Source organism: Balaenoptera physalus (assembly GCF_965194825.1).
Source record: "Balaenoptera physalus genome assembly, chromosome: 1".
In the NCBI taxonomy this organism is placed as follows: domain Eukaryota; kingdom Metazoa; phylum Chordata; class Mammalia; order Artiodactyla; family Balaenopteridae; genus Balaenoptera; species Balaenoptera physalus.
In genome coordinates this window covers 137466306-137480480 of record NC_138882.1, presented here as the reverse complement: position 1 = coordinate 137480480, position 14175 = coordinate 137466306, and the positions used below count along the sequence as shown (strand labels likewise).

Below are 14175 nucleotides of genomic sequence, written 5' to 3'. Positions count from 1 at the left end.
TCGGAGAACCCAACTTGGAAGAGCCCTTTCCAAATGCACAGGGCACAGCACCAGTCAGGTAAGCTAAGGGCACAACAAGCTGCTAGGGGCTTATGGGCTTCTGCAAAGTCACAGTGGGTCATGTCACCACTGCAGGACTGCTAAATCGTGTGACTAAAAATTGTGTTTATGATCAGAACAGGGTCCCAAAAGAGTCTGCCTGCTAGATTGCTTGAATGTTTTTCAACAAGGGCCCTATTGGCATTTTGAACGGGATAACTCTTTACTACAAGGGACTGTTTTGCTCCTTGTAGGACATTTAGCATCCCTAGAATCTGGCCACTAAATGCCAGTGGCACGTGCCAGTCATAAATGACAATCCAGTACAGCCATGGACATTTCCAAACACCCCTTTGCAAGGGATTCAGTGGATATGACCTCCTGTTGAGAATAGCTTTTGAGCTTTCTGTGAAATTACAGATCTGTGTGTTGTGTAGACTTCAAAAACAGCAACAAATCTGCTGGGGAACAAATCAAGTTCTATTGTCAACGGCAAGGTTCGAAGCCTAGGAGGGTCGCTGCTGTGCTGTGTAAGACGTCCTCGTGGGAGCTGCCTAACACTTGGCTCGCAGCTCAAGCATCTGACCCCACAGGGTGGCAGGCAGTCATCCTGCCTCGGCAGGCCTGGCCACAGCTCTGGCCTCCCATGTGCCTGAAAGTGCTGGGCGTGGGCGAATTCTCACCAGTGTTTAGAAATCCCTTACGTGTCACGGAATCACCCCCTGGGCTGCCACTTTATGAAAGGGGGTGCTCTTCTGCCCCTTCCTTGCTAACGGGAATGAAGAGAACCATAGAATTTTACGGTCCCAAAAGATTTTAAGAGAACACGTACAGGTGGGAGAAGTGGTGCACAGAGAGGGAAGCAGTTCGCCACCAGTCACACAGCAAAAACAACCAGAATAGTGTACGTCCATAAAGTGCTGTAGCACGCAGTCAGTACTCAATAACTGTTACCCGCTAGGATTATTATTCCAACATCCCAGGAGGTCCAGCCATTTCTTTAGGTGGTATTTCCCTGGAAGGCAGGAACTCCACCTACTAGGTTCCTGCTTAACACTCCCAAGTCAAGGACAAGTCCATATGGTTTCTGTCAAAGTCCAAGAGGATGGCCATGAAATGAAATCAAGATTCTTGTTCACAAGTCCAGAATCCCTTCCTTTGGCATTATGGAGGGCCACTAAGAGACCACATGCTCCCATTACCATGCATACAGTAAAACACAGAGTGCTGGCAGTGGAAAGGAAGTTGAAGGCTACCTGGCTCACAAGCTTTGAAGAAGGGAAGTCAATCAAACCAAGAGCTGGGCAGGTGGGAAGGTGAGCCAAAGGTCTTTTGTTCTTGCCCAGGACCCATGGCCAGAGATGGACTTGATAGTGTGACAGGAAGTCATGGAGTAGAAAGGAAGAGAGGTCTGGTGTCTAGGATGCTTTTGTACAGAAGAGGCAGGTGTAATACTGGGGACAGATGGTGGCTGAGACCATTCCACGACCCTTGACCCTCAGCACAGATGCCCTCCTATCCCTGCTCCATCCCTCATGTCATCTCAAGGTGACCTATCTCAAGATCACTGGCCCATCTGTGAAATAAGAAAGCTAATCTAGAACTCTTATTTCTAAAGCATTAATGCACTCAACATTTTCAAAGCACCCTTAAGAACCGATCCTGGCCCTTAAGGAGTTAAGTGTTCCAGCAAGAGAGAGAAGGCACAGGCAAACTCATCTACTACACCTACACAGTGAGTGTCACGTGAAAAGTGTAGTCATGTTCCCCCAGGCCTGCTCTTCAGAACACTAGTTCCAAATGACACCATGCCTGGAAAAAGGGTTCCAGGGCCAAATGATTTAATAATTTGGAAGTGGGACTACCCTGGTGGTCCAGTGGTTAAGACTCTGTGCTCCCAATGCAGGGGGACCGGGTTTGATCCCTGGTCAGGGAACTAGATCCTGCATGCCACAACTAGGAGCCTGCATGCCACAACTAGGAGCCCGCATGCCACAACTAAAGATCCCGTATACCACAACTGCAGATCCGTGTGCCGCAATTAAGACCCAGTGCAGCCAAATAAATAAATAAATAATTTTAAAAAATAATAATTTGGAAGTGTTGTTACCCCCACCCATTTTAGAAGACATAGTACAAATTACTGTGCTAAAGGCATTAAGATATCTTGCAGTAAAATCATATTAATGCTGATTAAAAACCCAATGATTCTCAAACTCATTTGACTACTAAAGCCTACCAACATCCCATGGCAACAATATTCTATCGAATGTAATTTGCCGGACTCCAAGTGGGGTGATCAGGAATGGGTTTGAAGGAGGAGAAAACATTTTGAATGGACCCAAAACACGAGTAGGGTTTTATCAGGCCCAGATGGAGGGGGGATATGAATCCATCGACTCAGCAGACACTTGCTGAGCACCTCTTATGAGCAAGGCCAACCGTTGGTGCCACGCAGACATGCAGACCTTAAAGCCCTGATCTCTGCTTCAGGGCAGAGCGAAGGGCACTGGCTCTGATTTGACAAAAAGCATCTTTTGTTTGGAGAATAGGAGGCACATGGCCAGGGTAAAGAAGGCATGAAAAAGGGAAGAAAGAATAAGGGTGGAGCCAAACAATGTAGGCCTAAGTATGCAAAGAAAAAGGAGCTCTCAGATGTGCTGTTTACCAGGTCACCTCTGCCATGTTAACAGCACCGGCCCAGGCAGTAGTGTTCATTTCCCTCTGCCATGGCTGGTAGAGAAACCCCAGGCAAGCCTCTCCCTTCTCTGGGTCTCAGTTTCCTCATCTATAAAATGACTGGACTGACTAAGTTCTCCAAGGCTCCTTGCAGCAGCACCAAAGACAGCACACACTAGCACTTCAGGGGAGGAAGGCTATGCGGACAGGAGAATAGCTACCGGTTTGGATGTGTCAACAGGCTTGCAGGAGAATGAGCAGGGGAAAAACGAAGCTAGCGCCACTTCAACTCAGGGCCCAGTCCCCATCCACCCGATATCTCAGCTTGTGGTTCTCAAACTAGAAGAATAAATGTAGCACACTTTCCAACAGTCAATTTTGTTCAAAGAATTGAGGAAAGTAAATTTAATGTTTGTCCTAAGACTGGGAGATATTGTAGACTAGAATACAATATTCCCAATGTATTTTAAAGATTTTTTTTAAATGAGGACTTATAGAAATACCTGCCCTATGCTGGCGTTTTGTCTTACGGCCCCAGAGTCCCTGGAGGTGTTCATTCACACTTGGAGGGAACGTTCGACTGGGGAACCCAGAGTCTTTGCTATCTAAGTCTTGTAGAGACAGAAGCCTACTTATCCTGATTAAAGCTATGCCAAAGAGGCTGGAACTCACCATTGGACTGGTCTTCTCCATAGTTCTTATGGGATGGTGCATACAAGAACATCAAAGCAAAGACATACAGGTTCCACATGCCATAGATGCCTGTAAAAAAGGCACTGTTCACTTGGACCGTGACGCCGCCCCACTTCCAATGGCCTTCAGTCACCTACAGGATAAAGGAGTGACATTCAGTTGGAACCAAGAAGAAACAACTCCAACATAGGAACCACCTAACACAAACACCAAGTCTCTTCCCTATATGGGAAAGTGAAGGGCCATGTAAGATTCCACCTTTTAATCTGAATCATACTAGTCTGAATTAAGGTTAATTGAGGGCTTACTATGTGTCAGGCACAAAGTCAGTGGTTCTCCTCTTGGCTGCACATCAGCATCACCTGGGTAGTGTCTCTTCCTAAAACAGCAGCACATCATTATCCCTAATTTAATGAAACGGCATTTGAGTCTTAACGCTTAACTACAATTATAGTTCCTCCTCTGCTGCCTGTCTTCCCAGCTGGATGTAAACTCCCTGCAGGCAGAGACCAGTTCTGGGTTGTTTTCTGCCGTATCTTCAGCACCTGATATACCACAGGGTTGGTTAAACAAACAAATGGGTCCTCGGAGTGAGTAGTTTTCCCGAGTGGGGCAGTATGGAGAAGCCGAAGGACACAGGCTGTAAGTCAGAGACCTGGATTCAAGTCCAGGCTCTACCACTCACTCTCTGTTTAATGTAAGAGAAGTAAGATTAAGACTCTAAACTTCAGTTTTCTGAAGTGCAAAACAAAAACTTGCAGGGTTACTAAGGAGAATTAAGTAAAAATATTTCTAGAAATTTCCTGGCACACAGCAAACACTCAAAAAATCTTATTTTATAATGTCACCCTATGTAAGTCACTCACGAAGGTAACTATGAAGCTTTCATATGCTTTACAATTTGGCAAGAATGTTTTGAGGCTGGTTTTGTCTATGTTAATGACTTGGTAATTGTTTTAAGGGCTGATGACATATGGCTTGCACTAAGAACTGTCAAGAAAACTGCTGAACAGAGGAACTAATAATTTGTGCCAGCTCTGAGATCAATGAAATGATTTTGACCACTTCTGCTTGCTACAGGAAATCTTAAATGGGAGTAAAAGAAAGTATTGGACAGACGTTCTTGTGATGAGGCTGGGTTATGTAAACCATATCTAGGAGCCCCTCCTTCTAGGAGCTAAAGTGTAAGATGGCAAGCTACCTCTAAATGTTAATGACTTAAACAAGCAGGTTGATTTCACCTCCTGTTTATGAGGCAGTGGGTCTATATTCATTTCGTACCCTCTGTATGACCCATGACCCACAGGGGCCCCAGGCAGAATAAAGCTATAAGGACAGGTATTTCCTTCTGAAAGACCTGGAGTGTCAGTTAACCAGGTTAATGGATTATAGACTTGCCAGTTTTAGTTTGGCCTTGTTAATACATAATTTTTCATTTTTGTGATTCATAAACAAACCACCACCACTAACTCTTATTTACTTTGGAAAATAATTCACTTTATATGACATGCTCAGGAAAGTTTTTTTGGCAAAGAAGGATTTCATAACCATCAATGATTTTAGAAAAATGTACCAGCATTCAAGCTATTTAGGACTGCTTCTTAGAAACGTCTCCAAATGTCACTCTTCTTACTTTTAAGTACAGAATATCCTATCTTTATAAAAATTACAATACTTAGAGCATACTTAAGATGATTTTTAATGTATATAATGGAAGGGGAGAAGTAGCCTTAAGACAGGTTTTGGAAATCCATGTACCTGCTATCATAACAAAGGGAACTCTTCTTTATGTGATCAAGGAGGGGAAATGAGGCTGGGAGAGCTAAAGGTAATGTGGAGTAAGGCAGTTCTTATTTTCTTCTACTCTGTTAAGGCAGTGGGCCCCTCAGCTAGGGGAAGGGCCTGCAGGAGAGCCTACTTCCCATAATATAAGCTGGGAATACTCAGTATTGACAACTTTGCTGAAATTGATTCTTGCTGGGACTGGCATAACTGACCCATCTAAGGAAACACCCCCCTGCATGCCTGGTACACAATGGCGCTCTACAGACAGATACTTGTTGAATCAATATGGGCAAAAGCACAGGGACGTGTGCAAGAATGCCAGCACAAATACAGGGAGGTAGAAAGGGGTATAGAAAGAGTCACTTTTAGGAAATATCTGACTAAGAAGTAAAAAGAAAATATTGCAGTCCGTAGTAAACCATAATAATTACACTTAAAAGTAAAAGGAGTAGTCAATGACCTAATGAATAGTCAATAGGTCAAATCATTTAAATAGTGCTCTCTACTATATTCCTTTATTATCACTTAAAACAAATCGTTAACGTAGATATTAACAAAGCTAAGGCTTTTAGAAATAATAACAAGGATAATGATAGTTAACGTTTATTCAGTGCTAATGATGTGCCAGGCACTATACTAAGAACTGTACGTGGAAGATATCATTTAGTCTTAATAACAATCCTATGAGGTAGGCAGGTAATATCTCCACTCAACTGACGGGTAAACTGTGACACAGAGTATCTTGCCCAAGATTGCTCAGCCAGAAAGTTGTGCCTCTGACCCACCAAAAAGGTGGGTGTTCCTAACCATTATACAACACAAGAGTAGGAATATTATCTTAAATAGGATGAGTCTCTTAGTTAGAGAGACTAAGAGGCAACTATTATGTCAGGTCAAATTTCCTTTGAAATTCACTTAATTGAGCACAATGCACATATTTATACAGTATGTGTGTATATATATATATATATATATATATATATATATATATATATATATATACACACATATACATACACAGGTTTTTATATTCAAATCTGTAATTATATGAACTATGTATCCCAGATGTAGTAATGTTCGGTATATAACAAGCTAGATATATATGCAAAATACAGTTTTACAGTAGAAACACTGAAGTGACATGCTTATACTATGAGGGACGCACTGGAACCAGGACTGGCTGAGGACACAGTAGATTCATGCCCCCATCTCACGCTTGCTTTGGGACACCTGCACTTGTTTAAAATGGAGTTGCAGAATTACCCACACTATTTGATTTGTAATGTCTAAATGCATTACTTCCTGCTGAGGGCAAGGAGTTGAATTTGCATAAACGGACTGTATACATAATGTCACTCTACTGTTTGGAGACCCCATTGTGCTTTCCCCTCTTCTCTCTCAATTATTCATGCCTGAGACATCCTGAGCTCCGAGTACATTCCCACCAATATGTACCACAATGAGCAGCCTCAACAGAGCAGGCCTTGTAAATCCAAAATCTTATTAATGGCAAGGCAAAGAGGTGACAGTCACCCCCTTTAAACTTCCAGAGAGAAAAATCAGGTAGCCCCAACCGAAAAAAAAAAAAAAAAAAGAAAAGAATCTCCCCTCTGCCTGAAGTCTTATTTCTAAAAGTCCCCGTTTTTCCTGATTTCACATTTGAACAATTTACTTTTGTGTGAAACCACCCAATTATACCCCTGTAGCCAAGTGAAGGTCAAATCCCTTTACACCCAGTAGTCTTGACAACCAACATTCCACTTTACAACGAGATTTCCAAATCCCAGACACAGGCTCTCTTACTGGAAACATTTCCTCTGTAAGTAACAGAATGAAGTGATCACATACAATAAAAAGAACTGGGGAAGGCTCTCTGGGAGTTTGCTGCATGTGGCTCGACCTGAATGTCAGGCACCTGGAATCCCCTTAGTGAAGGTCAGTGACCGTCTTTCCTGCATTGCACTTCTGTTGCCTACTGCCTGCCACCCCTAAATGGAATGCCTCTTTCTTTTCCAGAGGGAAGGGGCTAAAATACCAGACTGTGACGTGCCATCACTTGGTTGCTATGACTGAGGCCATTTAAATGGCAGGCATTAAAAGACTGCACCTCAGTACCCAACTACAAAGCCTCAAGGTCACTGCATTCCACAGCTTCCGTCGGCCTTTCATTCCTGGCCTCAGAGCTTCAATATCCTGGCGAGATCCCCTCGCATTATATTTCATGGGTCTTAAATGCAAGCTCTCCCAGCAAGCCTGAGAGTATAATGGGAGTTTTAATACATTCCTTGTACCTAAGGCTGGGATCTATTTCAGAAAGTTACCCAATAGGTTTTCTTTCAGGTGAGCTCATTGCTGAGACATTCCAAAATGACATTAAAAAATAAATCCTGTGATGACTGTATTAACACAGTACCTGGGACACTGAGAGTTATGCCTGAAAACGTCTTAGATATCTATAAATAAACCTTAAAAAAAAAAAATAACCCAGCAGGAGGACTCTAAGGAGCTAATGGAATCCAAAAGACCTCATCGCTACCCCCTTAGAGTTGAAACCCACTCCAGGCCAACTGTCGCAGCAGATATAAAAAGCCAGCCACAGGCTGCAGCCGTGTTAGAAAATACTGGGCAGTAGAATATTAATCTTTTTCTCCGAAGAAAAGCCTGCGACTTGGAAGGTTGGCCTCCTCTGCTTCAGAAAGGTGTACTAATGAAACATGTACAAGATTAAATCTGGGCAACATGTAGCCAGCTTCAAGATCAGCCAAAAATCCCTCTTGCCTTCAGATGGGAGAGACGCTCTGCAGAAACAAGAGAGTAAGTGGGATGGGATGGGGCCATGGGGGAATGACTTCAGCTTTCTAAAGTAGCAGAAGCACGTTGTTAGGAGCAAAGGGGTCCTTTCTTTCTGCTTCCCTGAGAACGTATCTTGGCATTACATTTTATTCCTCAGCCCATCTTCTTCGAGGTTCTGTTTCTCCAAGGAGTGGGTCCTGCTCTCGCAGCCTTGCAGAACTGGCTGTATTAAGCGTCACAGTGCATTACTGAGGGACCGGAGGACCGGAAGGCATTTTGGGCACATGAGGGACTCAGCCAAGGGATAAGTCTGGCCTCACACACCCTTGTTTGAGCCTCAGCTGGTTGAATAAAAAACTCATTCAGAATCTGAAATATTTTTACTGCATTTGGAGTGGAGGGTGAAGTTTCCAAGGTTTTATAAACAGTCTGATACAAACACAGCACTGTTATAGGTCAAAGCAGAGGTGGTGAACAGAACCTCTGAAGATGTGTACGTATATTTGTTTTATTTTCTTCTATTCACATCAGCCTTCAGCAGCAGCACTAACACTGCCCAGTGGGCGTAGCCAACAGGGCTCTAGGGATTAGAGGTACCCTTGGGTATCCTTGGATAGAATTCAAGGGGTCCATGAACTAGAGTGGGGAAAAAATTATGTCTTTATTTTCACCAGTCTCTAACTGAAAGTTATCATTTCTTTCAATTATGAATGTAAAAAACAAATCCCCATAATATTAGCAATACCTGTAATTTTGTCACCGATAGAAATCATATTTTCATATCAATTATACTTATATATCTGAAATCTCTGTAATATGTATAACTGCAAATATACATCACCTGTCTATCTCTGTATCTATATGATTCCCTTTGAAATCCGAAGTATTTTGTTCATTTTAAAACATTCAAAGAAGAGGCCTTTGGATGTTTGGAAGGCCACGGCCTTCACCTAAGGTTACCTAAGGGGTCCAGGACACAAAAAAGCTTAGGAGCCCCTCTCCTAAAAGGAAGTTTGCTAGCAGAATGGGGCAAGTCTTGTCCTAAGGCTCTATCTGCACTACTAACATTCTCACTTTTAATCAAATATAGGGATGACAGAGCAGCTGGCAAAGAAAATCAAAAGACTGGATTCTGGTTTCTAACTCACTGTATGTCCTTTGGTACAACACTCACCCTGCTGCTATTCATAAGAGCGCAGCTACTCACGCTCACAGCTTGCCAGGCCCTCTGCAAATCACTTTGCAAGCATTACTTCATATGATCCTTACAGCCGCCTTCTTCAGGTGGTGCTATTATTATATCCATTTTACGGATAAGAAAATTAAACCTTAGAAGTGTTCAGTAATCCATCCACAGTCCCACCCAGTTGGAAAACAGCATAAATGAGAAATGTCTCTAAGGCCATTAGACTTCATATTCTAGCAAACTGGCATAGCAATTCCTATCCTACTTACCCATCAGATTTTCGTGACGCTCAAAAGCATGATAGGTACGTAATATGTATGATTTAAACAGTACTTTCCACTTTCCAAAGCAAGTTACCAATATTTAAAAATCGTTATCATTACCATTATTGAGATTTTCAAGTAGAGCAAAATGTTGAGCTTTGGAAATAACCAGCAGAAAGATAAAGCTCTATCAAGGGGAATTTTGAATTACATTTCATGTTTAAGTGGCAATATAATTGTTACAAAGAATGGCTGATGGACTGTAAAAGGATCTATGTTAATGCTAGATAAGGATCAAATCAAATTAATACTTGCTTGTTGGTAATCTGCTAAGGGGCTTGAAAAGTTATTCTCTTAAGTAAATGAAACAAGTGCCCTTCAGTCTAGCTGCAGGCTTTTAATTTATTTAGCAACTTTTCTCTCCTACGGGGCTGTACTGAAAGAAAAATTCAGTCTACCTCTGGCCAGGTGATAACAAGTCCCAGATTAGAGCAGCCTAAAAGCAATGGCTTGATCAGCTGCCCAGCATAACAGCTTCTCCGCTCCTTTCACAGTAGCTCTATAGAATTTTCTGTGCAAAGCAGAGGCACCTTTTCAGGACATTCTCATCCTGACCTCTCAGGGTCAACTTACCTGACTAACGATGAAGAAGATGACAGTCATGGCAGCACAAGCCAAGGTGATAAGCATGAGGAACTTGAACCTGAAAATCAGCCCCTATTAGGAAAGAGAAAGAGCAGTTTAACATTCTACCAGCTACCACCAATCCTTTTCTCAATATGTAAGTGTATCAAAAGCTAATTTTAAAGAAATCTGTAAAACCAAATCCCTAAGAGTAACAGTGAAATAATTTCACAAAGTAACATTTCTTCTGCAGAGGTGAATATGACTGGAAAATTTACTGGGCCAAATTATTTCCAACGTTCTTATCTGTCATGAAACAGTGATACCAGAGCCTGGGAAATTATATTCACAGCACGTCATGAGGCTGCTAATTTCCCTGCTAAGCTAGTTATGCTTCTCTGCAAGGGTTCAAAGTTACCAAATCCAAGTTTTCTGCAGTTGTAATAAAACTCTGCTCCAGTGAACAAAGAGAAATGTGCATATTAATCAACATGAAGTGGATTTGGTTGAATTTTCTCATGTGTCACTCCAGCTCTAGACACAGGCAAAGCTTCTGAAAGTGCCCCTGCTTCCCGAGAGGAATTGAGGGAACCTGTGTTTCAGGGAGAGACGTCTCTTATTCAGGGGCTCTTATTTCCGCTGCATATAAAAACCCTGTGGTTCTGCAGTTTCTGTTTCTCTTTGCACAAAGGAATTAGGCCCATGTCTCCCAGGACAGCCACTTAGGCATGAGCCTAAGGGATCCTTGAAAAATTAAGAATGTGTTGCCTGCATTAGAGATGTGAGGCTGTCAGTGTGTTTCCCTTGAATAGGGACATGATCTATAAACAGAGTGAGCACCTGCTGGATATTTTAGGGGAAAGTTGGTTAATTGAAGTCTGGAAATCAGATCACCTGGGCTGAACCCCACTCTCAAGGCTGATTCTCAGCAAGAGAACTTTAAATAAAGCCTCACTCCAAGCCAAATCCCAATTCTACCATAGTCAGGTCTCCTATCTAGTACACACCCACATTCCATTCCAAAGCTGAAGAACCTGCTGAACAAGTTTACTCCTTATTGGGGATAGAAAGACATTTATACCACAGAAAACTCCAAGATCTAGATAAGCCAGACAGCTAGATGCCTCTCAGAGTAGGATTTAGCCTCTTATTTTGCCCAGAGGTTCTACATTACATGAGAATCTCTCACTGTGTATTTGGAATAAAGGCTTCCATCTCCCCTACATCTCCAGGTGTAGTGGGGGAGGGGGGGTGTGTTCACATCAAGCAGGAGACAGTGAGCACCAGCTCCTGAACGAGCCCAGAGATGTGCTCACCTCATAGTGCAGCCGCCGGACTTTGCTCATGGCTGACAGGCTGGACTGCTTCCCGCTGATGTTCCGAAACACCTGAAAGACCATGAAGCACAGAAACAGGAAGTAGAGGCAGAGGCAGATGCCAGCCACAATGATGAAGGCCATCTGACGGCGTCCAGTCAAGGAAACGGCCAGCTCATCGCCAAGGACTCAAGTACTTCTCTCCCCATCTCTGTGGGCGATACTCTTTGTCTCCAAATGTTTAGGCAGTTCTCGGGAGGATAAAAATCTTAAAACCTGGCATTCTCATACCAACAACAGAGAGGTTTTCTGACACAAAAGTACCAGTGAGGAATGTTCCAAATTGCTTTCTAAGCTGAGTAAGAAGAGGAATGGAGCCTTGCTTTTAGAAATGCAGACTCTTGGGTCCACCCTAGACCTACTGAATCAGAATCTGCCTTTTAATAATGTCCCAAGGAGAGCCATATGCACAGTAAATTTGAAAAGCACTAAAATATTGGATATTGGTCATAAAATATTGATCAAGTGGAAAGTTGCATTAAAATCACCACAAGAGTTAAAATACAGGTGCCTAGGTCTCACTGCAGATCTACAGAATCAGATTTTCCAAGGGCTGGGAAACCAAGTACAACCATTGTTGGGAACCATTGGGCTAGTCCCTGAATTTTTATAAGGAGATTGAGATACCCTGGAATCTGGAGGGGATGGAGTGGGGTTGGGTGCAATAGTAGCAGCTGCTGCTACAAGGGATACTGGGCCTGAGACTGCAGGTCTTCGAGTAAAACCAGGGATGAAGTTCTGTCGCCATCTTCTCTCACCACGAGAAAAATCTTGTCAAATGGAACGAGGAGCAGAACACATGGCCAAAGTGGGAGCTGAGGGTGGGAGCAATATACTCTGAGGCCGATCTTCAAAGCTTAATCTGAGAACCAACCAGGTTTGGGGTAGAGTGAGCTGGCTTGGGAGGCAGGTGACCGGACTCCAACTTTTTTCTGCTACAACTCCATGCCAAGCTGCATATTTTAAAAAATTTTAACAAGTGTGAACTCAGCATTTATATTTCATTAAATAATATATTTAATGCGGTTTCTCTTTCTTTCCTAAAATCAATGGTACCCTTGGATGAAGAGAAAAGAGTTGTTTGCTGCAAGACTTGACAATTTATTTGCCTCCTTAGACCTCTATCACATCTATAGAATGAAGGGGTTGAGGCAGACTTAACATTATAAATATGCTTGGTGTCGTGCAGCTCACATTTGAGGGGGCGCGGCGCGGAAAGGGGGAGCTCAACTCTCTCGTCTTTAAAGCAATGATACTATTATTGATCATGGCCAAACAAAGCATATTCACCAGCACATGACAAGATATTATCTATCAAGAAAGAATACAACTCAAGCCCCCTCTCCAGAGGACAGTCTTTTTCTCCTGAAGCACTTAACATATTGTTGAGGAAGATAAAATATTTAAATCCAGCATCCTAAAAGGGATAAGCTAAGACTGTCGCTTCTGCTTCATAAAGATGACTCAGACACTTTATGCCAACCAACCAGAAGCCTGGGCGACTCCTCTGGAACTAATCCCCTTAGCCTCATCTCCACTTGGTCTTGGAAATGAATAGCAGCAGCATGGGATGCCAGCACACCAAAGTCACTGTGAGAAGCCTTGCACACAGACGACTTCAGAAACAGGCTCTCCCACAGGGGCCCAGAGATGAACCTCCGTGGCTCCAGGGAAAAGCTAGTCATGCTTCGGTCTGCAGTAAACAAGTGTATAATAGATCATTTAGACAGGCAGCAGTAAGACCAGCTACTCTGATCCTTCTGCCGTGGGGATGTGCTGTTACCTCCTCATTTGGCCTGCTCTCACCCGGGCTTGAAAGCAAGCATTAATTCTCCTCATTATTTGCCTTAATTGTGCTGTTATCATTGGTCTGAAGATCAAAGCCCTGGCTGAGCACATATGGAGAGCATCAGCGGGACTTAGAAAATGATCTTGGGGACCAGGCGGCTATGGGACGAAATAAAACCCTGAGCCCATCAAGAAAGGATACAGCCAGCTCTGTTCCAACATCTGTAGTCCAGATACTGTAGAAGGGATTCGTGAGTTGTACCCCTCTACAAAGAGAAACGAGATGGAAAGGCAAGAAACAATTAATACAGAGGCAAAGGGGAACTTTCCTTCTTACATACTCTCAGCTTTTCAGCCAGAGGGGCAGAGACTGTATTTAGACTAAGTCACAGAGGACTTAAAAGAGAAACGGAGTTTGAAGAATACAATCAGCTCAAATATTTTGTATCTATAAAGAGCTCTGTCTCTGATTTAATCCCAGTGCTTATCTGAGGATGTGACCATGTCCAGTGCTTTCATCCTACAGGCTCCCGACCACCCCCTCTCCTTTTCAGATACTTTTTCAAAAGAGCTGGGAGTGGACCTGGTGACATGCATTTCAGCCCAGGGTCCCACGAGCCCCCTGCTCACCTCTCACACATGTCAAATATGAAGAGGCAGAAAGAGCCAACAGCAATTGGTCCGACTTGCTTCCAATACCCTGCTATGTGATTCCGCTCGTGCTGATCCTGAGGAAAACCAAGTTGAAAAACGAGATAAAGGTGTGGGAGAGCAAAGCAATTCTATAGGTGACTCAGTCATCCAACAATCCCTGCTGACCACCTGTTGTGTATCAAGCATCGCACTAGACCAGCATACGAGCCCATCCATGAGGGCTCTCATCCTGTTCTCATAAGAACAGGATGCTACAGGAGGCAACACAAAGAAAGGCCTTGTACCTGTCAGGGAG

The 14175-nt window shown here is 43.2% G+C and overlaps 1 protein-coding gene across 6 annotated transcripts in view; it reads right to left on the bottom strand.

Annotated features, from left to right (window-relative positions):
- The window catches only part of WLS (Wnt ligand secretion mediator), a 106867-nt gene that overhangs the window by 14171 nt on the left and 78521 nt on the right, over window positions 1-14175 (bottom strand). For all 6 annotated transcript variants that reach the window (XR_014252464.1, XM_082420458.1, XM_082420455.1 and 3 more), the window contains 5 exons: window positions 13857-13954; window positions 13429-13492; window positions 11379-11522; window positions 10072-10155; window positions 3391-3544 (listed from right to left, as the gene is read on the bottom strand). Coding sequence is in view for 5 of the 6 variants with exons in the window: in XM_082420458.1 (XP_082276584.1) it covers window positions 3391-3544; window positions 10072-10155; window positions 11379-11522; window positions 13429-13492; window positions 13857-13954 (544 nt within the window). In the remaining variant the exon portion in view is untranslated. The remainder of the gene's footprint in view (window positions 1-3390; window positions 3545-10071; window positions 10156-11378; window positions 11523-13428; window positions 13493-13856; window positions 13955-14175) is intronic.